The sequence below is a fragment of the Cryptomeria japonica genome, chromosome 5, assembly GCF_030272615.1.
Source record: "Cryptomeria japonica chromosome 5, Sugi_1.0, whole genome shotgun sequence".
Taxonomy (NCBI): domain Eukaryota; kingdom Viridiplantae; phylum Streptophyta; class Pinopsida; order Cupressales; family Cupressaceae; genus Cryptomeria; species Cryptomeria japonica.
The window spans coordinates 548026301-548053017 of NC_081409.1; the positions used below are offsets into that span (position 1 = coordinate 548026301).

The following is a 26717-nucleotide window of genomic DNA, read 5'->3' on the forward strand; positions in this document are numbered from 1 at the left end:
GTAATTTTTAAAGATACCTAGGAATTGAAAATCTTGTGAACAAGAAAATAACCGTTAGTAGTGCATAACTACTATTGAATCCTTTCCCTAAACACCTTTATTATTTCTTAAATGCATGATTACTTTTATTATGCCGAGATTTATAAACCGGCACGCTGTAGTCAACGCGCCGGCCGTTTACGGTGAACGCTCAGAATATCTGCCATGCTTTTGAGCTTCTCTTTTAAGCGATGCTATTCTGGCATCCATAAATTTAATGGCGGGGCATTCATATTCATACACGGAAGACCTTTTTACGTGCCCGAACAGTATCCCTCTGATACCTTTTTACTGCGCTTTAATAGTTTTTTACAAATTCCAAGATCGTTTTCGTTTTCTTTTACTGCTTTTTCCAGAAAGAAAGCGAAATGGAAATGTACCCTCCCTAAACAGGTGTTATTTCCAAAATAGTGACCGCGTAGGATTCGAACCGTAGTGCTTTTGTATTTTTTTTAACAGAATTTGGGGCCGTGAATACAGGCTGGATTTAAGCTGTGATTATGATGATGTAGGCGTGTGATAAAGATGTGAGCACATGGATACGCGCTTCCTTACTCAACTGGCTTTGTTTTTTAGCTGAATGCCTTGTAGGTATCTACTTGAGCTTTAACTCCGTCCTCTCATTTGTGAGGGGAACTCTGTACTTGTAATCAGCTTCCAGTGGCCTTGAATGCTTGGTCTGGTTTCTGTTTGGAAAATGAGAATGTCTCTGTGGGCGGGTGTGGCAGTGGCCTCGATAATATTAGGATTGGGAGGGGTTGATGCAGAGCTTTCAGTAGATTACTATGGATTGACATGTCCGCAAGTGGAGAATATCGTAAGAGGGGAGATCTCTCGTAAGCAGGCTGCCAATCCCGCCACTGCTGCGGGGCTTCTGCGCATTTTCTTCCATGACTGCTTTGTCGATGTGAGTTTAGGGGTGTTTGAAATTTGATGCTTTGCAAGGTGAGATTTGTGAGAAAATGACAATGTTTTTTGGGCTTTTTGGTTCAGGGGTGCGATGCATCGGTGCTTATAACTTCGACTGCACAGCACAAGGCAGAGAGGGACGCAGATATAAATTTGTCTTTGTCGGGAGATGGATTCGATGCCGTCACCCGCGCAAAGACCGCGGTCGAAGCGAAGTGCCCGGGCATTGTCTCTTGCGCGGACATCATGGCTATTGCGACCAGGGATCTTCTAACTCTGGTAATACACAATCCCAGTAATTTGTTTTTGTTTTGATAGTAGTAATGGAATGCTATTTGATTGTTAACAGAGATAGTCATGGAAAACGTTTCAGAGCCATGGTTTTGAAATGTGCCCTTTGCCTAGTTAGCCCGGCGTGATTATTTCTATTCTATCACATTACATTTGATTTGTTGGTTAGATTTATATCACTTGATATGAGATCAAGTTTAAATCATATCACAGCCTCAATCGAATGCTCTGACATATCGGAGGACAAGGGGTGGTTCCAACTATAGATGATCATAGAGGATATAACTAGTCTAGATCATCATCTAACTCAGAATCTGCATTAATGCCCGACCACTGTTTTTTCGAGGTACATTGCTGTTATGTATGTTGAAAAATATCTCCAACAGAGACCAACTGTTTAGAAGCAAACTTCAAATACCGCTCTGTGCATCTCTGCCTAAAGTTACTCTTTTCCTTGAAAATTAGCATCTCCTTGATAATTTTTTATCTGGACACTTACAAAAGAAATCTTAGATGGGGCCCGTCTGCATATTAAACCTAGGAGTCGCAGGCTTAGTAAAAAGGGAAGAAGCTGTTGGACGCTTTCCCGTGAAATGGACCTCCAGTTTAATTTTTCTTGAGCAGGCAGAATCAATATTCCACTGAAGGGGCTGAGCCTGACTGGTGAGGACGACAGTGTGTTACACCATCCAACAAGTTTCATATTCCTTGTTGTATGATTGGATCAGGTTTGATCTTTGGATGGCTTTGATGGAATGGATCTCTCCTTAACAGGACGCATCTGAAATAGGTGTATCTGCTTAAAGACAGAGTTTTGCCGATATCTATGTAGTCTAGTTGAACACACTTTGATGGAATGGATTCCTCTTTAGCAGAAGGAGGCTTCTTGAATGGATGTATACTTTCAATATATAAAAGATAGAGATCCCGATATCAATGTAGTTTAAATAAATCCCTAAAAAATATCATTCAGAACTATTAAGCAGGGTAGAAAGTGTGAGAAAAAGCTTGGTTTTGGTTCGTCTGATTATACTTGCTCTTTCCAATAATTTTGCAATGGTAAAAATAACAGATGAGAACTGGATACCTTTGTGGGAGTATATCTTTCAAATGACTCTGAGATTCGATATATTGAACCATATATGATAGAAGCAAAAGGAAATCTCCTTATGCACTTCCGTAGGGTTTCGTATTTGCCAACTTGACTGCCTATATAATTTCTGCATATTGATATAATTTTATGTTTATGGCTTTGGGCAGGTTGGGGGACCGTACTATGATGTGAAGAAGGGCCGGAAGGATAGCCTTGTTTCAGACGCATGGCGAGTGGATGGTAACATTCCGCTCACCACCATGAGTGTTGATGAGCTTAATACCCTGTTTGCAACCAGGGGTTTCAATCAGACTGAAATGACGGCTCTCTCAGGAGCCCACTCAGTGGGCTTCTCTCATTGCAAGGAGTTCATGGCCAGAATCTACAATGATAATCCCACGGAACAGACCATTGATTCTGAGTACGCACAGGGCCTGCAAAAGGTCTGCCCAAAGCAAAACACTGATCCCAACATGGCTGCCTTTAACGATGTTCTTTCTCCCAATAAATTTGACAATGTTTTCTATCAGAGCCTGAGCAAGCAGCTTGGCCTGCTTGCCTCAGATCAGATTCTGTACACAGATCCACGGACGAGGGGTGTTGTGAACTATTATGCCTCCAGCGAGGGGGCCTTTTTTGACGCATTTGCAGCTGCCATGGATAAATTGGGTAGTTTGAATGTTAAGACAGGATTTGAGGGAGAGATCAGGCGGAGGTGTGAGGCTTTCAATTGAACCTTGACATTTTCTGTATATATCTTTTTGTAATTTGTACATTGCATTATTCTTGACACGATGGACAATAAGAGCATTTCTCATATGGTAGAATCGTTGCAGGTCTTTGCGATATTCTTGAATTTTCTACTTTAAGATGATCTTTTGACAAATCCAATGCTGTGCTGCTCAGTAGAGGAGGGATGGCAACTGTTGAGCACCCTATCTTGACTGTTTTTCTATATTTACTTTGAACATTGTTAGTTATTTAAATTTGCTCTGTATGAAAAGTTGTGCTGATGTTAAGGAATTTGTGTATTGTCCTTCATGAGTCTCAAAGGCAAATTACTAATTAGATATTGCCTTTTTGAGCAATAGATGGCCCTCAACTTTTCAAACGTTATAACAGTCGATGAAGTTTCATCAAGTTATGCCGCTCGACTTTTCAAACACTATCACAGTTGATGAAAGCTTAATCTAGTAATGGCTCTCCTCCGTATGGTAGTCAAAAATTGAGTCCGAGGAAAAGGCTGTCTAGCAGCTAGGTTAGGGCCTTGCCACAACGATTGTGCAGGGTTGGAACCTGCAAAAATGCCCAAGATTCCCCTAGCCATGAAAACCTTTCATATTGAAAAAGGAAATGTGCGAATGCCCAAGAATCTCCTGGTCATAAAATACCTTTATTATTGAAGAGGAGTGTACCTAAGAATCCCACTAATAAAAGAAATCAAATGTTCACGAGATCATTGAACTTGAACCTGGGTTATTAATAGTCATTGAAAGGCCGCTACAAGTTGGGATATGCAATTGGGATTTGTTACCTATAAATGCAGTTTTAGCAACTGCTAATAATGGTGAGAAAGCAAAAGAGCTGATATAAGATCAATCATTTTATAAACAAATTCTGGGTGAACTTTGTGAGGCATCCTTCTTCCATATTAGGTACATCAACAAGTTCTGGAAAAATCTGGAATCTCTAGGGCGCACAATCCCATTTGAGCTACCTAGCTTATTTTTATTTAATTAGTTTTTTCAATATTACAAGTCAATTTGAAAGGTTACTGTAGTCACCAACAAATGCTATATAAGCAGGCAGGGAACACATATGGAGCTATATAAAATAAACGAGCTGATATTAGTATCACAGAGTCCATCTAAAATTTACCTGATATTGTCCTGTTATCCTTTTCATGTGCATATATGTGTGTGTTGAGATTTGATGCTAACTTACCTGTTGATTGAAATTTGGTTATGGTTAATGATGGCTAACAGTGAACATTTCCTAGACTTTGTGTTACATTCTTAGACAACATGAGATGTCATGGACCACAGCCAAATGAATTTAATGATCCCCTCACATATTCTTATGGCAACTGCCAAACAAATTTAGTAGACTGCATGCTTACTTAATTCCAGAGTGTTATGGACCTTATGAGCGCTTGCCAATGGACAGCCCAACTAAACAAGACCTTATTTTATGGAGACTGGGATTTCGGATAGTTGGTTGGAGTTGGAAGCGTAGGTTGCATTGAGTTTGATAGGGTGTATTTAAATATGGGAGCTAGGGTTAGAAAGCCAGCCTCAGAAAGTTACAGTGAGGTTGGTACTACAAGTAACAAATGTTTCTTATCACCAAAAATATCCAGTGTCAAATCTCAATTCTGATAGAAGATGAACAGATCAAAGAAAAACTTGCCGTCAAACGGGATACTGAAGAATATTTTACAAGAAATAGAGTATGTACCTAACAAACAATATCTATAACATTAATACAACCCAAGATCTAGACACATCATTACATAGAATATCGGTGGGAATCAACCATCAGCACAGATTTCAATTATTAGTAAAATATTATGACAGAAAAATAGGTCAGAATGTTAAAGCTAAGTTTTTTCCTTTGTACCTGTATTTCTTCTAAATCTAATAGATGGTTCTAGGGAAGTACTGTCTGAAAAACCAGCTAGGGAAGCACCGTCTGAAGAAACAGAGATTGAATTTCTCAGCATTTTTTTAGAAGGCTTAGGTTTTATGTAGTCAGGCTGAAAAAACAGCTAGGGAAACACTATCTGAAGAAACAGAGATTGTATTGTCCCCTACCTGATCTATTTCAACATATTAAAATTGATTGATATTCTTCAATTAGTTATTAACAAGTGCTTATCTATTTTCCTCATTAGATGATTAACATCATTATTAATATAGATATCAGACCCTGTTACTACTTCAGTTTTAAGGGAGAGCTTAGAGACCAACTACAATAGGTTCCCTCAAAGTTTATAGATCCAAGCCCTTACCTATCTTGGGTCTATACCCTCAAGGCTTATGGGTCGCTGATCCCCACCCTATCTTGGGACTTAACCTATTGCGTGGATTTAGACTGCCCCTCTTTGGAACATCTCATCCCCATCTTCTTAAATACTGACAGTAATAACATGATTTAGACTATAAGTACACTAACTTCTCATGTATTATAAATATATATGGAATTAAGTATGACTGTCATACATATTGCAGTTTATAACAATATTATTACTAGATTCTGCATAACAGCTTTATCAGGCTTCATATTTTAAGTATACATATCAAGCACATCCCCATGCATACCACCAAGAACACAAATGTTACTGCCTGTAACTTGATAACAATTATGATCTGATCTTATCAATGGTGATGTCACTAGATGCTTTTGATTCCTTCCCTTTATATCTCTCAATTTGAGGGAGAGGTCATACCTCTTCATCATGTATGCCCTTTGGCAAGAGACATACCCTTTCACCATTAGCGCCCTTTGGCAAGAGACATACCCTTTCACCATTAGCACCCTTTGAAAGAATGCAACTTTTCATTATTTCTACCCTTTGAAAGGGGCACAGCCTTTCATAATCAGATCTGCACTTATTATTTAAATCAGATCTGAACTTCTCATTTCCAAATTATCCCCCCTCTCAAATTAGGTTTTCTTCTCCCTTCTATATCTCATTGTTGAGGGAGTCACAACTTTTCCTTTCATGTCTTTTGACTTTTCATTAACTTAATTAATTTTTAATTAATCATATTTAATTATATTATTTTATATTTTTTTATTTTATTATTATCATTTATTATTAAATTCTATTTCAAAGTGGGGACATTACAAAGTACTGTCTGAAAAAAACAGCTAGGGAAGGACTGTCTGAAAAAAACAGCTAGGGAAGCATTGTCTGAAGAAACAGAGATTGAATTTCTTAGCATTTTTTTTAGAAGGCTTAGGTTTTATGTAGTCATGCTGAAAAAACAGCTAGGGAAACACTATCTGAAGAAACAGAGATTGAATTACTCAGCATTTTTTTAGAAGGCTTACCTAGAAAGGTTTTGTGTAGTCAGGCTGTGCTGCAGACAGTTGATTCCGTAGGATTTACCACTGGGCCACGGCTCACAGGCACATCTCTAAAAGTTATTGCCAACTAACTCATTTGTGCTAAGGCAGAACAAGAGAAGAAGATAGGCCCCTCCATAATAAATGGAGCCTGAAAGCTCTGATAGATTAGTAACATCAATATGACGAGGATTACTAGCCCACAACCTCAACAATTATCTTGCCCAAAGTTAATGGGTTGGAACCCCATTACTACAAAACTCAATGGATAGAAGTGGATTGCTCCCTGGATTTCCATTTTTTAACTATCACATAATTTCCAGCTTTCTAGAGAAACAGATCTTTGTGAATGTTTTTATAGGAGGAACTATACTCAAAGTGCTTTAAATGCAATTTTCTCTTCAGTAGACTAAGAACTATCCAGCAATTTCTGGTTGGAGGATGCTTTATATCATCAGTAGATTTTCCATCCCCATAGCAATGGCGAATGAACTATGCTAGCAGAGTGATTAATATCTCTATATAACTACCATGTTTCCACCTGTATTAGACAACAGGGACACATTTATATTTTCATCATTCTACATCATATTGTTCCCCATTCCTGTACTTGACCATTCATTTGAAATAATGCTTGCACTCCATAAATAATTTAGTAGGCTCGCACCAACTTTTTTAAATGATTATAAATATTTTCAAACTATTTGATTACATACAAAATATTTAAAACCTAAATTTAAAATGATGTGCAGTTTACTGGACAACACATGGTGATGGAACTTCTATTTGGAAGTTATTCTGTTTGTAAGCATTTGATTGATACACGTCTACAGTCTTAACCGTTTGTTGACAACCTACTTTCAGAAATAACTAGCTGATTGAAGTTTACTTTAATAACAAAGACCTCTCTGCTTACTTTGTTTTAGAAAAAATCAGTACTGTTGGGAAAGTTTTATACGAAGTGAATGATAATGAATGTATTTATTCCACTGTCTACATAGTAGAAACTTATATGTATAATTTATTTTTATTCCATTTTATGAATGTACTTCGAATCATGACTGCAAAGCTAAGAATTAATACAAATAGACTTTTGGGGGTTTATACAAATACTAAAAAAAATTAATTGAGACCATTCTGATTGCTAGCATAAATTTAATTTAAAAGAAAGTAGTTATGCCAAAGCTAGGAACTAATTTTGTGCAATCAATTTAATTTAAAAGAAAGTAGTAATGCCAAAGCTAGGAACTAATTTTGTGTAGAAAGATTAACATTTCTATTTTTTCAAAAATATTACCTTAAAAATTTAGAAAAATTGTCATTAATTAAATTTACTCAGTTCTAACATAAAAAATTAAAACGACTTCCACAAGTTTTCACAAATGCCACCATAAAAGAATTTTATATATGAAATAATTATAAGGTATAAATGAAATATAGGTAAAGGAATTTTTTTGGCTTATTTTGAGTATAATAAAAGGGCATTTATATTAGAAATTATTAAATATTGTAATGGTGAAGTTTAAATATTTGTGCTATTTTCTATTTGATGTTGTATTTATTTTGAAGGAATATTCAAATAATGTTCATATGTCATTTTTCTATTCTCACATCCCCACACTTAGCTCCCATCTTATTCCTTGTATGTATATACTTTGATACATTTGCATAGGTTATTTGTTAATTACATCCATCCATACACATGTTCCAATATGATTGTTATTCGTTATATTTTAGCATTTATTCAATTAGGTTTTTTTTTGTGGTTGTGATGTTGAATTTGCAGCCACAAGTATGACCTTTGATGCCCTTTATTTTTTACTTTGAGTCAACTAAATATGCTTTTATGAAATTTGAAGGGTGCACTAAAATGAATAACAAATTTGGATTACATTAGTACAATGTAATTGCTTTTTATCGTCAATCTTTTACACATTTTTAGAGGTTGACTTAGTAGAACATGTCTCTATGTGACACATCAATAGCCTTTCAAGATATTCTAAAATATCACCAACCTAGATCAACAACAAAAGGTAGAGTAGACAAAGATAATATAAGCGAAAAGAAAACAAAAATATGCATTGTGTAGGGTTAGAGTTGAATATGGAGAGCAAAACCATGTTTGTAGGCTAGACCTTGATCAAAGGAATTAACCTTAGACAAAGCTCGGATTCCATGTAGGATTTGACGGCACTTCATTAATATAGAAATCAGATTTTCAAGCAAGAAACAATTAAAGTTTCAAATGTTTATTTAGTTACAATCATTCTTTGGTCATTGATCTAGGTACCTTTATTTTCTTATATACTTTTCTTACATATAACATTTAATTTCAAACAATAATAGTGCATAGTTTATCATTCATTAGATCTAGGTTAATTACTTTTGTGGATGCATGTTCTGGGATTAGCTGAGATCACTCTTAAGGAAAGTTTATTTTCCTTTACATTTTTCATGAACTCAATCAATCCCTCAAAATCTCATTTTCTTCAAGGTTTCTTATCCATATTAAGGTTTTTCAATTTTCACATTCCTTTATCTATCAGGGTATTGAGCTTGGTTACTTTAGGGTTCATTTTCAGATCTTATGTGCCATGGATTTTTTATTTTTTTTTCAATTTGAAACTAATTTTTTTAAGCCTTATTTTCCCATCTTTTATTTATACCATGGGTTATTCAAAATCCCAATCTTATATCAACGAGTGCTTGTCTAATATTCACCCCATTCTACTTTACGATAACTAGTATAAATTGGGTACATATGTTTTGTAAGTTGCCCTTAGCTAGTATTGATAAAGGGATGCATATGCTTTGTAAGTTATCCCTCCAGTTGCTAGAGTAAGTATTATCCCACTACTTTTGACAAAATTCTATATATAAGATAGAGCTTGAAGAAGCTAATGCATTCTTCATCTTAACAAGTTCTATAGGAAGAGATAAGTTCGCTCCCAACTTTGTTACTATTTTCTTGCATAATAGTTTTACTATGAATTGTCTTGTTTATGTGTGAATGTGTGTATGAGGAAATTGTGTTAGCATATATTTTGTAATCTTATATGCTTGTTGCCTTAGTGGTTATTTAGTTAAAAGAAAAAGGGAGAAATGTCTTCCTTATGTGGAAATGAGTCTATTATCATTCTTTTGGGTATTTGATTTTCTTATCTCTATCTATCTTGAGAGTCTTGAGATTTTAAGTGTGTGAGTGTTTGCTTGGGGTTTTAGATGGTTGTTGGAGCTTGAGGGTGGAGCATTGACTTGGGGTCTACAGTTAGGAGGTGGACATTCTCCTTGACATATCTATTCTTGTATAAATACTTACAAATTTGATGTTAATAGACCTTGGCTTGAAGACATTGCTTTGAAGACACTTCTTTGACAATTTTAAAATAAAAAAATTATGTAAATTTATTATTCATATTGCAAGATATTGATACAAATTTAGAATTATATTGAAAGACATTATTAAAATGAAGATAATTTTCATAATATTATATTTGTAATAAGATGAAAGCTGTAAAACTAATCACTACTCTTCATTCTTATAGAAAGAAAATACAAATTTAATTTAAAATAGATAAATCTGTATATCCTATATATGCATTTACTTTCCAATAATAAGAATGGATCTTGTTTGTTAGAAAAATTTCTCTAATAAGAAATTAAAAGTTTATAATAGAAATAGAAAAAAACTAAAATAAAAATCCATTTTAGGACATCCTTCAATCTGTGTCTCATGAGACCATCTTTATAGATAGTTTGACAAACAACTCATGAATTTGAAAATTTCTGGATTTGATTACGACTCTAAAAATATATGATTTAGAATCCGTTTGTGGATCAAAGTTTAGACACTTGATTACAACTAATATGGTTCTTACCGGTTCTTACTTGTTTGAAGATGACGTTTCTGTGTGGGTTTCTCATTTAGAAATGGGAAATATCTTAGAAATCTTTGTGAAGGAATTTATTCAGTAGTTGTGATAAAACATGGACAATGTGTGAGTAGATTGCTAAGCGTGATTCTACATAAATGAGTAACGTGATCAAGAGATTGCCTTAACACATGATTCTGCTGGAGTTGTTCCGAAAATTGAGCTAGTGAGTACACATTATTGGTAAGCATATATATATGTGTGTCCTCCCTTGTATTGCCCTACAGGCAAGAGCAGGAAAGTAGATGGGTTGCACCAGAAGGTGGGCCAAGGACATCCCTGAGCTACAGAATTCTGAGGGTAAGATCAAAGGGAATCAAATAGGATTGCAGCAAATCTGTCAGGTCAGGTCAAACATCTGGAGCAAGTGGGGCCAAAAAAGAGTTGGGCTTTGTAGCTACAAGTACCAAGGGAACCATCTCTGAGAGAAAGGAGCAGTTTGGAGCAGTTTCGGTCCACCAATTACATTGGTGACAAGGACAAACAAAGGTGAGTTATGTATTGACGTCCTTGACATTCTTGTTGATACAGGAGTTTCAAAGATGGAGATGTTTCTGATTGTTACATTTATGGTAACTAGATAAAATGTGGCAGACCAAAGGACAATTGGACGTTGTCGTTATGGTGAAGAGGGCCTTTGCAAAATTCTTGCTAAGGGGTCCTGGTTTGTGAGAAGGAAGTTAACCTTATCCTTAAAAAGGTATAGTAGACTTAGCCCTTCATAGAAATTGTTTAATGTTGATTTTATTTGATGGGATTTTGAGATGGGGAATTCTTTAAAGGGATTGTAAGCGTCTTAGGTTAGTTATTAATCATTGATCTTATGTCAATTTCAAGAAGATTGTTTGTTGTGTGAGAATTTGTGTATATAGATTAGGAAACCTTCTTTTTATCTCACATTTCTATTGTGTCTAAGTTCAAGATTTGAAAACAAACCTTAGAATATGAATCTTCTCTATTTGTCTAATTTAAATATAAGAAAATGAGACATTAGGCAAATGAGTGTGTCAAGCAAGGGAAGCAAGGTTTGGGGACAAAAATAGGGGAAGAAGGATGGTGAGATTGGGAAAGATTAAGTTGACGCCATTGTGAAAATAGACTTGAAAGAACACTTCCTTGACGAAACGCCTATTGATGAAACATTGGAATCAAAGGATTTAGATATAGAGATTGAAGGGTTTGACTCATAAATCATAATGAGAGAGGAAAATGAGGACATTTTGCTTCCTTCCCCAAAAAGATTTTGGGAAATGAGGAATCTTTCCATATCCTATAAGAAGATATGTTGTGGGAAGTGTTCCCAATTGTGGAGGATCTAGAAGTAAAGGAAAGACCTATAAATGCTAGCTACAAAGTGAAATTGGATGTAGTTGATGCCTTTAGTTTTTAGATGTTGCAAAATTATTGAAGGATAGAGGATTATCTCTGATTGACTCTCTCCCATGGTGAAAAGGAGTAAGGATAAATTGTTGGATCCTTGCCATAATATGAGAAATACAAAAATTGTAGATTTTAGATTTGATACAACTCCCTAGAAGAACACGAATTGGGACCTTAGGGAAAGATAAATAAAAAAGGTTTTTGCTAATATAAATTAGCGCACCCTTTTGGAATTATGCTCAAAGGGTACACTCAAATCAAAAAAAAAAAAATCTTTCTTAGAATGTTAGAGGGTTAAACAATCCACATAGGTACAACCTTTTGGAAAATATTGCTAGGAAAGGTAAATTAGATATCTTGCTAGTTTAGGAAATGAAAATTCCTATCGAGTTTTCAAGATTAAAAATAGATGCTTTAGGATATATTGCTACCTACTGGAAAAAAAATTCTAGGGGAATTTTTTGTGTGTAGACACGAACCATGTGGCTATTTTGTTTTCTAATAGAAGTGAAAACATTCTTGGTTAATATGCAATATCTATGCTCCCAACACCTAAAATGCTTGGAAAAAGTTGTGGAGTATTCTCACCACTTTTAGCCAATCACAATCTAACTCAAGGTGGCTGGTTATGGGGGACTTTAATGTCCCTTAAAGGAAAATGAGAAGAAATAGGCTCTCAAATTACCTCAGATATAAAAGAATATTTGGCAACCTTCATCAATCATATGCTTTGCTAAATTTGAACCTGGAGGGTGCTAAATATATCTAGGCAAATCATATAGTTGGACCTCCTCTTATTCAGGTAAGGTTGGATTGAACTTTGATATCTCCTATTTGAAGATAATCCCATAAATTTGTACCCTTTATTTTAAACAATGTTTTTGGGTGAGAGAATCCCTTTTGGAGTATTTGTGACATCTTGTGTGTCCATTAATGGTGGTCTCAACCATGCTGAGAGTAGCTAGGAATGACAAAGAAAAAAAGGTGGAAACATTTTGAAGGCCAAGGATATTGCATGATGGATGCACAAGTTTGAAGTTAGGGAGTTTGAAAAAGCATTCTAGTAGGGAGTATTCCAAAAATTTTATACAACAAGGGAAGAGATAATAGGTCAAAGAAAATGTATATTGAGAAGGAGAAGTCAGATACTTTGATGAGGATAAGGGAAAAGAGGAGTTGGGAGAAGAGACATGCTAGAAAGGGCAACTCTGACACATCTACAACTTGTAGGCTCAAAATATTTTGGAATACAAATAACTTCTACATGGGGAGAAAGAAGGAATAAGACATAAGAAAAAATGGACCAATGGGAATGTTGGGAAGATGAAATAAGCCTTCAATCCATAAACATAAATTAATTGAAAATGAGACATTGGAATTTCTCATTCCAAAAGTTAAACTAGCCTCAAGTAGTGTAAACTCAAAAATTTCAACAATCCTAGTTCTTCTGAAGTGGTAACCTTTGTAGGTAGGTTCCTTTAATGAATAAATTATTCTAAGATGGCTCCCTCTCTTGACCTTGTGACATGTTATCCATACATATGAGGGGCGCTCCACTATTTGTGCGCATTGTCAAATGACATAATCCATACCAACAACAACTAACTATTTTTCTATTTCCATTGCCAACCATTTCCTTAGGAAGCCCATGTTACCTAATTAAATTTATAAAAAATAACTTATGCTTCATGGGAGGGCTCATAATAGAAGCCACAAACACATTTTCCAATTCTTGATGGGAGATCTTGACAAAGGATACAAATGACTTGAAATAAATACTTCTTCTTCTTCATTTTGATGGTAGGTAGTGTACTCATTAATATACTTTATAACATCCTCTTGGAAGCACTTACAATTGGATCAATTCCCCTTTTTACAACTAGTTAATTAGGATATAGAGAGTCCCATTGTGGGTGTAGAATGCAACACCTTTGAAATTCTTACGTTTCATACTAGAATAACAAAAAAAATCCTTTGTACCCCATGAGGCCACTTTCTCTAACCTATTTATCATCCTTCTCATCCCCATCTAGTTTGTTGCCAACAATTGTACTCATGACATTTTCTACCTTGATAAAACTCATATGGTCACCAACCATGATAGATATAAGATAAGGAATGGGTATAATATAGTTATATTCCTTTTACCATTAACATAAAAATAATCACCTTGGATTTTCCTTATCGATTCCAATCTTGGGAATTTACAATTTCCCATCTTTGGACCTTCTTGTGAGGTAGTTGGCATCTATTGTAATATTTTGATATTATCACATGTTGAAATTTTGAACCAAAAGACATCATTGCATTAATCTAAAATGATAGTTTATTAGCAACTTAATGGAAGATAAAAAAGATTAAAAAATATTTATTTTTCATGTTCAACCCATTCTTCATGCTAGCATAAATAAGTGCAGCTGTTCTTAAGCTTCTTTATATTTTGGCCAACAATTATTGTCTCTAATATTTTAGTTATCCTCAACTTTGAGATTGTAGCCCTGGGTACTCCTACAAATATTTGGAAATCAAAATCCTACTAAAACTTATCAAGTTCTTTAATTACTTTATTTCCTTAGTCCTTACTCATTCTCTTGCTCCTTGAAAATTGATGCAACAACCAATCATTCTTCTACCTGTTAGAGTGTCATTTGAGTTTTATTTAAATAATAATTAGTTTATTTAAGCTCAAAGGTGAGTTTTTCAACTTTTTACTTTATTTCTTTAGATGCATTTATGACTAGATCTACAATTTTGATGATCATATCCTTATCTTTATCAAATGCTTCCAAGGCTTTTTTGCACTATTTATAAGTCCACAATAGTGATAATATGTTTGTCCCCAACAAAATTTACATCATTACTTGTGTTCCTTTTTAAAAATTAGATTAAGCTCTCTATTGAGCCATTTTGTGCTATCCAGATAATTTAGGACTTGCACCTCTTTCTCTTCTATTACCAATAGTTACTCTTTCCACTCATGTAGTTTTGTAGATTTCTTTGCAACATTGGTGAGATGAAATTCGTTCATTTTCTCTTGGCTAATCTAGTGTAATTTTTATGCTATTATGCTCTCCTTGAGTTAACCACCTAGGGAGAGTTTTAAATTATCAACTTTTGACTCTTTCTCATATAAAGTTACATTATTGCTATCCATTCATCATAGGTTTGATTATCAACTAAGTCCTTCAAATTATTATCCTCCATAACCTTGAGAATTGTATTGCAATCTTCTTTATCATCATTATGAAACATAAGAAAATCAATTCTTACCTCTGTAATGAAAAACTTTCTGGTAATGATTCCGGATATCGTTACCTCTGTGACTAAGAATTTAGAGGAAATTACCAAGTTTCTTGATGGTTCCAACACCTCCAAACCTGTCGTGGACCTAGATATTGATGAGGATGCTATCGAGGCAGGGACAGTGGAAAGTGCTCCTAGTGGTGCGGCAAAAAGAACAAGGGCGAGCATGACAAAAGTTGTTGTGGCCTCTTCCAAGGATATCCCTAAGCTTAGGGATAATATTAAAGATTTGCAAGGGATTAGTGGAAATTTGGCTAATGCCCTAAAAAACATTAAGTAATTTGTCTTCTGTCTTTTTTATGTTATGGTTGGATGTTGCTGGTTTTGTTGGGTTTTTTTGCTGATTTTTGCCCATAACTGTGCTGGTTTTTGGTAGTCTGTCTTTTCATGTTTCTTAATGCTATTATCTTTTAAGGATCTTTTGTAAAGGGTTTCGGGATCCCTTCAAAACCTGCTTTTCCATAATAAAAAAACATAAGAAAATCAATAGAACGAGGCATCAAGGAAGGATCCAATGCTAGCTACTCTAACTCAAAATTCAATTTTGGGTGTTTCACAATATTACCTAGATTGTATATTCTTTTGCTTTGTCAAACTTGAGTGAAATAATTTGTGTAGTCTTGGCTAAAAGTGGTGACTTTGGCCAATTATCCATAATTCTTATAATAATTTTTTTGTTTGTTGTTGTTGTAACAATATCAATTCTTTACGAGAACTAGGACCTTCATACCTAAAAATATGATTATTGAGATAGTCAACTTGATTATCATCAATTGTTGGTTTGAATTTTTTTAGAAAGATGAGAACTAACAATACTACCCATTGTGACATTCATCTCTCATGTATATTTTTCATCTTGACAACCTTGGAATTCCATCCCACAAGCTTCTTGATTTTTCAACCTACTCTTTTAGGGATGTTCATAATTCATATCAACCTTTGTTGAAGTGTTTGATAACTAAACTCCATAATTTTTCTCATCTCCATTTTCACATATCTCTCACAAATTTCCTTTGAGTGACATGTATAGATTTAGTCATTTGGTATTGATGGGTGTATACACAACAAGAGCCTCTTTTCACATTTGAAGCCAATAGGTGAAATCTACACCTAAACTCTATGAAGGTATGCATTTTGTTGATCTACACTATTAGAGGCCACAAAGATAATGTTTTCTCTATCAATTTTCATACCTTCCACCTATATTTTGGATTCCTCAAAGGTCTTTTTCCTTTCAAAGATAAATGATTTATATACTTGGTATCGTGAATTGTGTCCCTTACTATTTCTACTTCTTGAATATGGGTTTTTTCATTCTCATAGAAGGGATCCATGTATTCCTTATGCCCCTTTCTAGTTGGTTGAACCTCTATCTCCATGCTCTCTTCTTTTTCTTCCTCATTAGGTTCATTGTCCCCTAAATTCACAGTTACTTCATGCTTATTTGAGTTTAAATTCTCATATAACAATACCTCATTGTAGTGCCTTTGTACCTTGTTTAGGTACCTATGACTAGGGGTCTATGGCTCCCTACAATAAAAATAGAGCTATTTCCTCTTGAGCTCATTTTGGGTGTCTTCCTCTACCTTCTTATGTGGGTCTCCCTTTTATTTGCTGCAATAAGGTGTCTATCAATGATTTCTTCCCTAGTACCCTTTGTTAATTTTGACTTTTCATCTTCCTTTCACAATCTTTTGGTCTAATTATAGAAGCCTCTTATATTTGGATACTTTTATGCCAATAGGTTCAAGTAGCTAACAAATGAGAAAATAGATTTGATCCTTTGTATTTTTGGTAACCTCTCTTTGAATAAGATATGCATCTTCTTCTTCTTCTTCTTCCAATATTTTGAAAGAATATAGGTTTCTCAACAAATCTAATTATTCTCTAGGTTTTGGCCTCATCACCTTTGTTGCTATCACTATTAGATCCTAATGAACTCATTCCACTATACATTAGAAACATAAAAGATCATATAATTCATAAGTTGGTAGGAAAACACAGTCTAATACCATTATAATGTCCTTAGACAAATTATTTTAAGGTTCATGAATTTTTGGTTTAAATATTTAACACAAAGTTATCCAAACCTGGAATTACCCTTATAGTTTTACACTAGGTTTCCCTTCATTACCTTTGCAATCATTGATGCCATAATTCCAATAGAGTTTACATGAATGTGAGATAAAATACAAAACATCTATCATATAATTTGGGTTTGTAATACATTTAACCTATCTCTAGTAAAACCTAGATTTCAAACAAGCCAACTAAAGTGTTGTAAATTATATCCTTATGTAGTTTCATACTCACTTGGGCCTCACTTTGGCATTTTTGCCTAATTCTACTTACACCAGTACCAAATATGTGATCTTAATTCTCTGCTTTGACTTCTGGACCTTAATTCAACCTACATATACTGGACCAATGCACAGGATGCCATCTTCCTCCTAGACTAGGGTGTTAGGCACCATGGTCCAAACCAAAAAGGCCTATTTTTTAACCCTATAATGTTTAGAAAAAATTGAACACGAAATGATTTATGAGGTTGGCCTTATTCATTTCAACATGTTTCATGAGGATAGGTATAAAAGCTAGTCTTATCCCCTCGTTTGAAACATTTCTCTACAAGTTTCCTATTCAAATTCAAGTGTGCAAGCACTCAAGAATCATTAGAGAAATGAAGGAGATGACAAATATTTATATTTCAAGCATTCAAGATGGCATCCATGTTCAAATTATTTTGAAGACATCCATGAATTCCTACATGACAACATCAACATTTTTCTAAAGGCCTCAAGGCAAAAGGAGATTCATAAACAAGGTAAGACATTTCAATTTAGCATTCATTTTTATATCTAGCCTTTGCCCTACAAGGGTAAGCTCTCTTTTCTATTTTATTCATTATAGGGTTAATTCCAAACTCGAGGTTTGACCTAGGCAAAACCCTATCAACCCAACAACATTTTTCCTCTCTTGTGTGTGTAAGTGACAAGTTTAGAAGAGAAGGAATAAAGATCCAAAAGGTATAGACTTAGACAAATTGAACCAAATTTTGAAGATCCAAAAAACCCTAGACAATGGCAATCAACAAATAGTGTCTAACACTTTTCTGATAAAATTCTAGGAGGAGATTCTATGCGACATTTAGATCTTGAAATTCTTTTTGATATCCGAATTTGACACCTTCAAGACTAGGTCACCTAGCCCCATTGTCTAACATTTTTTAGCTTAAATTTTAGATACATGTTCCTCTCTAATTCCTATTTCCAAATCTATACTTAGTGTTTGCATATCCATTTTGAAACTCTCTATTTATGCTGATTACTCTCAAGTTGCATTATTATCCGTACTTTATATCATTTTCAAATAAGATCAATTCAACTAAAAGGTGAACCTAACATAGTGCATTACATAATTTTTATTTATATGCCTACATATGATTTTTATTGAATATCATTTTCAGATTCAGAAGCATTAATTATTCAAATCTATCATTTCTATAGTGCATTTTGCTTAATTAAGTAGTTAATTGATCATTCTATTGGTAAATTGCATTGCTCAACCACTTCTTATCTTTGTATTATCAATTGTCTAAGAGGCATTCTGAGTACAAATCTATTTCATTAGCTTTGCCCTCTCTTTGTATGAGTTTCATTATCCCTTTTCCCAAATCCAATATCCCGGTGAGAAGAAGTTATAGACTTATGGATTCCCAAAGTTTAAATACTAAGGGTATTGATCTTAAGTTGACTAACCTATTCCTTGGGAACTTGGGTGAATCCTCTATTCCTAGACAAGACATGCATAACATTGTGGAGAACCATTCCTCTCATGGTTCTCATGATGATCAGGACTCTTTAACTCAAGTGACTATTGAACAATTGGGGAAGCTTGACCATAAATTAGAATATCTTCAACAATTTATGAATCAAGAACACTTGGGTGGAGAGGTGGCTCCCTTGATTGAAGGTTTGAGGAGAATGGTTCAAAGTGATGGACATGATGTGAATGTGTTGTGTAGTATTGCTCATATTGTGGACATTTGTGTTATGTCAATGAATATTTGTGCTGAAGTGCTTAATCATTCAATTCTTACAAATCAAGTTTAACCTTCCATCCCAACATCTTTGCCTAATGTGTCTACATATATATCTTCCATCATGGCTACTTATACACAAAATTTTGATGCTACAAATGTTAGTAATGGAGGGAATCCTATCAATCAATAATCCTACATACCTCCTTCCACTAGTCTTCCATTTTCTTCCCAACCATCTCCTTTACCTACCTATCATAATGTTTTGTTACACCTCCATCACATTCTAACATGTCCAACTCCAATTCATTCATCGAAGCCACTATGAACCATTTGCTCCAAAACGCTATATCTTTGCAACAAAAATTGGATTCCATAACCCAATCAGAATCAATCTTCCTACAAATGATACTACTAGCCCACTTTTTGATGATATCATTTGTACTCTTGTCCCATCAAATATGGAGGTTCCTCATTTGGAGAAATATAATGGACAAGGTCAAACTCATGTGAAAACATTTTAGACTTTCTATAGTGACTTCTTGCCTAATCATATACTCATAAAGAAACTATTCACTTGTCCTCAAATTGCATTGATTGAATTAATGCATTGTGAACAAGGAGTTAAGGAAAAAGTGACTGATTTTATTGGTAAACACTTGCAATCACACATTGCTTATCTTGTACTTGATGGTGATTTTCAAATAATTTTTATTAATAATTTGCAAAATGATATTAGAGATAAGCTTTTGTTTTTTGATTATGCATATTTCACACAATTATGCACAACACTTTGTAATTATTATCTTCATGTGATTCAATTTGAATCCTTTCTATCATTGGTTCCAACTGATAAGAATGAAGATGCTCATCAATCTTTTCAAAAAAATTAAAATCAAAATAAGAATTTCATCGAAAACAATAATAATGATTACTGATATGCTGTGGAGTCTGATCAGTCTCCAAGTGGGAGATTATTGTTATATGGAGCCTAATCAGACTTGAAGGTTAAATTTTCCCTACTTCTATCGGCGCAATTTCCCCCCATATTTTTCGACGAGGGTTTGGGGGCAGCACCCCCAAGATGGGGTCAAGGGGCAGCGAGGCCAAAAAGACTTTTATTATTTTATAAAGGCATCGAGTATTATTTTTCTATTGGCTGACATGTTGTAACCCTACTTTTGTAATTGACATAAGCCTTGATAAAAAGGCTAAGGGTTAGGGTTTTCTGTAGCGAATTTTGTAGCATTTTGCAACGACATTGAGTTGCAAGGGGATTGCTGGTTGTAATCGACTTTGATTTACTGGATAATAATATTGGACTCTCTGTTTGGTGGATGTAGCCCGAGATTGGGTGAACCATGTTAAATATAGTCTCTTCGCTTTTATTATTTCCATGTTTAATACTTATCTGCATATAATTGATATTTTCTGCATGCAATTCCTAACAAGTGGTATCAGAGCCGGTTATGTTCAATTATCGTTTGTAGGAAGATCTAACAGTTGAGTGGGAGTCTCACGGTTAAGTGGGAGGAATGGTGGACGAGGGTAAATTGAAGGTAGAAAAATTCAATGGGCCGAACTATCAGTTATGGAAGATGCAGATAGAGGATTATCTCTATCAGAAGGATTTATGGAGGCCATTGGAAGGAACAACCAAGAAAGGCACAATGAGTGATGAGGATAGGAATATTTTGGACAGAAAAGCACTAGGAACCATTTGGCTATGCTTGGAACCATCTGTAGCATTCAATATAACAAAAGCAACAATGACTACAAAACTGATGTCGACACTGGCTAAATTGTATGAAAAACCCTCAGCCTCAAATAAGGCATTTCTCATTAAGCATCTATTTAATCTAAAGATGATTGAAGGTGGATCTGTGACAAATCATTTAAATGAGTTTAATACGAATACCAATCAGTTGACTTCTCTAAAGGTAAATTTTGATGAAGAAGTTAGAGCTCTCTTGATATTATGTTCTTTGCCTGAAAGTTGAAATAGTTTGTTAATAGCGGTTAGTAACTTTGTTTTTGGTTCAAATACCTTGAAATTTGATGATGTTGTTGGTGTTATTTTGAGTAAGGAAATTCGTAGGAAAAGCTCAGGTAGATCCACATCAGGTAGTGTTTTGAATGCAGAAAGCAGGGGCAAACCAAAGGAGAGGAAAAGGTTTTGGAGGTCGTGGGAAGTCATGCGGAAAATCAAAGGACAAGAGACCCCAATCCAGAGGACCGAAAGATTGTTGGTACTGTGGGAAACCAGGTCATCTGAAGAAAGATTGTTGGTCTCAGAAGAATAAAGGAGACAAACAAGAAGGTAATAAGGAGGCAAATGTGGTAAGTAATAAATCTGAAGAAGATGCTTTGATTCTTTCCCTAGATAATGTTGATGATTCATGGGTTTTAGATTAAGGGGCTTAATTTCATGCTAGGCCCCATAGAAGCTATTTTCTTGATTATGTCCAAGGAGAGTTTGGGTTGGTTTATTTGGGAGATAATGAACCCCGTTAGATTGTTGGAAAGGGAAGAATTGAGATTAAGTTGCAGAATGGGAATCATTGGCTACTACAAGAGGTAAGGTGCGTTCCAAGGCTAAGTAGGAATTTAATTTCAGTAGGGCAACTAGGTGATAAAGGTTGCACAATTACTTTTAATGATAAAAATTGGAAAGTTTCAAAGGGTGCCTTGATAGTAGCAAAAGGTGTGAAAGTAGACACCTTATATCTTTGTGCAAGTCATACTATTCCTTCTACTTTAGTTGTTGCAGTGAAAACCCAAACACATTCAGGAATAGTTGATGTGGGTTTGCAGGAAGAAACTAAAGTAGTTGCTGCAGGTTTTGAGACAATACTGTGGCACAACAAACTTGGGCATGTGAGTGAAAAAGTTATGAAGGTACTTCATTCTAAAAAGGTTTTACCAGTTATGAAATGCATTAATATGGTTTTCTGTGAAAGTTGTGTGTATGGCAAACAAAAGAGTTAGTTTCCTCAAGGATGGGAAGCAAAAGAAAGATGAAAAGTTGGAGCTTGTGCATACAGATGTATGGGGACCCGCTCAGGTATCTTCTCTCGGTGGCTCTCGGTATTATGTTACATTCATAGATGATGCAACTGATGAATACTAAGAGGGGGGGGGGGGGGGTGAATTAGTATACCAAAAAATACTGAACTCAAACACTTAAACAATTTAGCAGTAAACCAGTATAACAGATTTACTAACAAACTGGTTAAAACAAATGCAAACCAAACAGCAAATAAGACATTCACCCACGAGAGCACAATCACCATAACAAAAGAGGTTTTGACGTGGAAACCCAAATGGGAAAAACCACGGTGAGATGAAACTCACAAGTAACTATTTGCAGAATAGAAACCATATTGGTTAAGGTCATACAATGTTCTTCACCAGAACAAATCCTGTTAGGAATCTCGATCTCTGTTAGGAGATAAGTCCAATTAAAGACTACCTTGTGAGAGGATTTTAGATCCACAGTTGTGAACCACCTTGTTAGAGGATTTACAAAGGCTTTGCCAGGCCTACCCGGTTAAGGGTTTCAGACTTGTCGAAGATGTGAGTAATCAACAAGTGAGTGATCTAAATACTAGCACAGTATGCTTGGTTAGATCCTTGATAGCTCATTGTTAATGCATTTCAGCATTACTTTAGTCTTCAATATCTCCACACTCTACTTCTTCACACATACCTAATCTTCTCTTCTATGATCGCACATACAAAAACCTCATCAACCACCTAAAACCCTAACAACTCCTATAACCCTAGACATGATGTCCTTATAAAGGAATTTGATTTCATGTCGGTCCAATAAGATTACATTGCAAGTTCCTAGGTTCAATGCATCTAGACACATTTGGTAACATGACACAAAATCACCACCAAAGTGTCGGTGGATGATAACTCATCACAAAAATACCGATTGGTAACTCATCACAGAGTAATACTGGTTCATACATTTATCGATTACCGGTTGTCAAAAATAAAGACTGGGAAAAATGATAACTGTTGCTTTAGTTCCTTCGTACCACTTGAGATCCTCGAACCGCTTGAGGACTTCATACTGCTTTGGGTCTTCATACTGCTTTGGGTCTTCATACCGCTTGAGATTGGTAAACACTTTCTGCAAAACACCGATAGTCTAAAGACTATAATACATAATACCGATTGGAACAATTTCCAATTGAGCATAACTCATACATACAAAAAGTGATCTCAAAACAAGTGTGTGTCCATCAATGACAATCACAACATCATCAAAATGCCAACTATCTCCCCCTTTGGCATTGATGGCAACACTTAGGAAAATTTTGACATCTAAGTGTTTTACAACAAAAATATGCCATAATCAAAATTACTCCCCCTAAGCATATACACTATCCCTTTTTGCAGAAAATACAACGTATACTATTCCCTTAAAGAAATAACATGAAAGTATACATAGCATTCACCAAAATTTTAAATACAAAATACTACTCCCCCTTTGCCAACAATGACAAAGTACTGCAGGATAACCCCTGTTTCTCATTATCATTAATATAATAAATGTTTATGACAATAATGAGTGAAACTTATCAAAAACCGATTTAAAATCCTACATAAAGGTCTTCATGGATAAAGACCATGACTCAAGTAATGAGGTAGCCACCTCACTTTCTGTTTGCATCTGGGATACTTGTTCTTCCATGGCATCAATTGCGCTCATCTCTTGAGTGACTGTTAAGGCATCCAGATTGAGATAGCATTTCTGAAGTATTTGCAGTCTGGGTAGTAGAACCAGTTGAAGTTCCTGCAAATCTCTGGTCCAGTTGCTAATCTCCAACTCTATTCTGGCAGACTGGAACTGAAACCGGTGAACAATTTGCCCATATGTAGTGAAGGAATCATAGGGCGTTTTAAAGGTGCTTATATATGCTTGCAAATCAGATTGTAGTTTTTCCTTCTGTGCAAGCACATCATCGCAAAATAGATGGGGTTGGCTTATCTTACAGAGAAGTAGTTTTCCCTCATCCATAGCATCTCTTATGTCCTTCTGTTCTTTCTGAAGTTCAGATCGGAGCTCGTTCAATTTCTTCACTAAGGCAGTGTTTAGTGCCTTTTGATGCTTCTTCTGTGCATTAGCTTAAGCAACCTCTTCCAGACATTGTACTTGGTCCTCCACAACTGTACATAGAATTTTTAGTTGGGCCAGAGAGGAATCGGTACTGGGGAGGTTAGTACTGGGAATCAAATTGGTAAGAGTTTCAACCATAGTTTGAATAACATCTTGCTCCTTTTCCCTCCTTAATGCTTCCAGTCGCTCTTGTGCGAGCTTAATGCTTTGGAGCAGCTCTGATTCGTTTGCAGATTGGAGGTCAATAGGACTGGTGATGTCAGCCGGTTTGGCTTGACCACCGGTTTCCTTTGGGGTCTCCACTTGTGTGCTCTTTGATGCTTCCTTCTTCTCTTTGGCTCTTTGCTTTTCCTCTTCTACCTTCTTTTGCTCCTCTGTTTCTTTCTTTTTCTTCTCTTCTTCCTTCTTTCTATCTTCTTCTTTCTTCTTCTCCTCTTCCTGTTTCTTCTTCTCCTCTTCTTGTTTCCTCTTCTCCTCTTCTTGTTTCTTCTTCTCCTCCTCTTTCTTCTTCTCCTCTTCTTTCTTCTTCTCCTCTTCCCGTTTCTTCTTCTCCTCTTCCTATTTCCTCTTCTCCTCTTCTTGTTTCTTCTTCTCCTCTTTCTCTGCTTGCTCGTTGTTAGCCTTTTCTTTGTCCTGTTTCTGCTTCTCTGCCTTTTCTTTATCTTGTTTTTCCTCATCTACTCTCTCTTTATCAGCCTTTTCCTTTGCTGCATCTGGAGTGACATCTTCACCATCTAGTGCATCAACGTCAATAGCGTCCATCTGTTCAGTAACCGGTTCTCCTTCACTGTCATATACCTCATCCGATTTTCTGGTTTTCAGTTCTTGTTCAGCCTTCTTGTTGGTTTCAGACACTTGGTGCAATCTCAGAGCGACTTTGGCATGTGATTGTGTATCTTTCACCACTTCAGAGACTTTGCCTTCCAGTAACAAGAGTCTTCTTCTTCTCATGAAGAAGAGGCCTTTGTACTTATCCATGATTTCATAAAGCTCAAAATTTGACACATTAGGAAAATACTGTGCAAATATTTCCCCTCTTATTTCCTGTTCTTTTTCAATGGCAATGCACCATTTGTTATCTAAAGAATTGTATAAAGAATCCGGTGTCACAGATCCAATTTATGATGGCGACCGATCATTAATACATAAATATTGGATGGCTTCCTATTCGACTTCCTCTTTTTCATTATCATTAAAATCATCAAAATCATCTATTAAATCACTTAGCACTTTTCTCCTAACATTCTTGATAGTCCTTTGACAACGTGTCAATGGTTTGTAAGAGGAAATGTCTATATTTACCGATGCTGACAATGCTGGTTCATTGCTGGTTGTCTTTGCCTTCTTCCTTGTTTTCCTAGTCTTCTTAGGTTGTACTTCAAGTTCTGTATCCTCAGAATCCGGTGAGTTGCCTTTGGTCTTCTGCTTTCTTTCAAATACCTTGGCGAGTGCAACTTCCAGTTTCTTCTTGGCCGGTGACCACTTGGTCACTTTAGGACTTGCTGAGGTAACCGGTGCCGATACCGATGGCACTGCCTTTCCCTTCTTCATTGAAGGTTCTTCAACCGGTGTTACCCTTTCCAAGTAGGTGTCAGTTCTCTTCTTCTTTGGATCAAGAGGCGAGACAAGTAGGGTAGAGGCATACCCATATAGCATGTCATACACCACCTCATATCCCATGGGTTCAACTTTTTCCTTTCTGGGCTCCACTGCCTCCATTATGCACTCATCTACTCTGATGGTAAAGCATATGTCTTCTTCATACTTGACAATATCACCAGATATCCTCATCCTCTAGCTCATCTTGCATCTGAATTCATCAAAGTATTTGTTCAAGACTTCAGGATAACCGGTTCCCACCGCTTGAAGACTTTCTCTAATTTGTTTCGTAACCGCTTGGTCAACAAACCATTGAATATCACCAACTCTCAGAAAATAGCCTTGAAAGTAGAAAAACAAACCTACCAACAATTGTCCAAATTTAAATCTTAAGGCATTGTCCTGTTTGATAGACTTCAGATTTACTAGAAGTTGCCTCTGCATACAGGTGCATAGATCAAATGAGGCATCTTCCATGATCATTCTGTAGGCGGCATTTACCGCAGTAGCAGAGACAGAGTTTATTCTGCTAGCATAGAACATCCGGTATCCGATCACCATGCAGGCATACTTGACCAAATCATCCTTGATGGTGTTGACGGTCATTCCCTGTTGGTCGCTCACTGGACCGGTGAGCTTAGTCATTTCAGTCTTGATGACTTTCCTTAGGGCAGGCACCTCACTAGTGTTGCAGAAACCGGCGACGACATGAATAGCTTCAGGTGTAATGTCATGTGTCCTCTCGAGATACATTTTGTCTCCATGCACTCTGCTCAGGATGATGCGGATGTGATATTTCGTGAATTCTTCAAGAAAATACACCGCATTGTGAAGTTTCTTCCTTTCCAGAATGCTGTAATCTGGTTTGATCTTTTTGTCATCCCTGCAAGACAGACCTAGCTGGGAATGGATCACTAGAGATCCTAGGTC

At 35.7% G+C, this 26717-nt stretch overlaps 1 protein-coding gene across 1 annotated transcript; it reads left to right on the plus strand.

Moving 5' to 3' along the window:
* Nucleotides 1-412: 412 nt before the first annotated feature.
* Nucleotides 413-3159, plus strand: LOC131063430 (peroxidase 31). The gene is made up of 3 exons (XM_057997237.2): nucleotides 413-946; nucleotides 1033-1227; nucleotides 2500-3159. Exons 1-3 carry the CDS (start codon nucleotides 710-712, stop codon nucleotides 3064-3066), a joined length of 999 nt encoding a protein of 332 aa, XP_057853220.2. The 5' UTR covers nucleotides 413-709; the 3' UTR covers nucleotides 3067-3159.
* Nucleotides 3160-26717: the final 23558 nt, after the last annotated feature.

Coding starts and splice junctions, on each gene's coding strand:
- LOC131063430 (XM_057997237.2), top strand. CDS start 710: ATGCTTGGTCTGGTTTCTGTTTGGAAAATGAGAATGTCTCTGTGGGCG. Junction 947..1,032: donor TCCATGACTGCTTTGTCGAT/GTGAGTTTAGGG, acceptor TTTTTGGTTCAG/GGGTGCGATGCATCGGTGCT. Junction 1,228..2,499: donor CCAGGGATCTTCTAACTCTG/GTAATACACAAT, acceptor GGCTTTGGGCAG/GTTGGGGGACCGTACTATGA.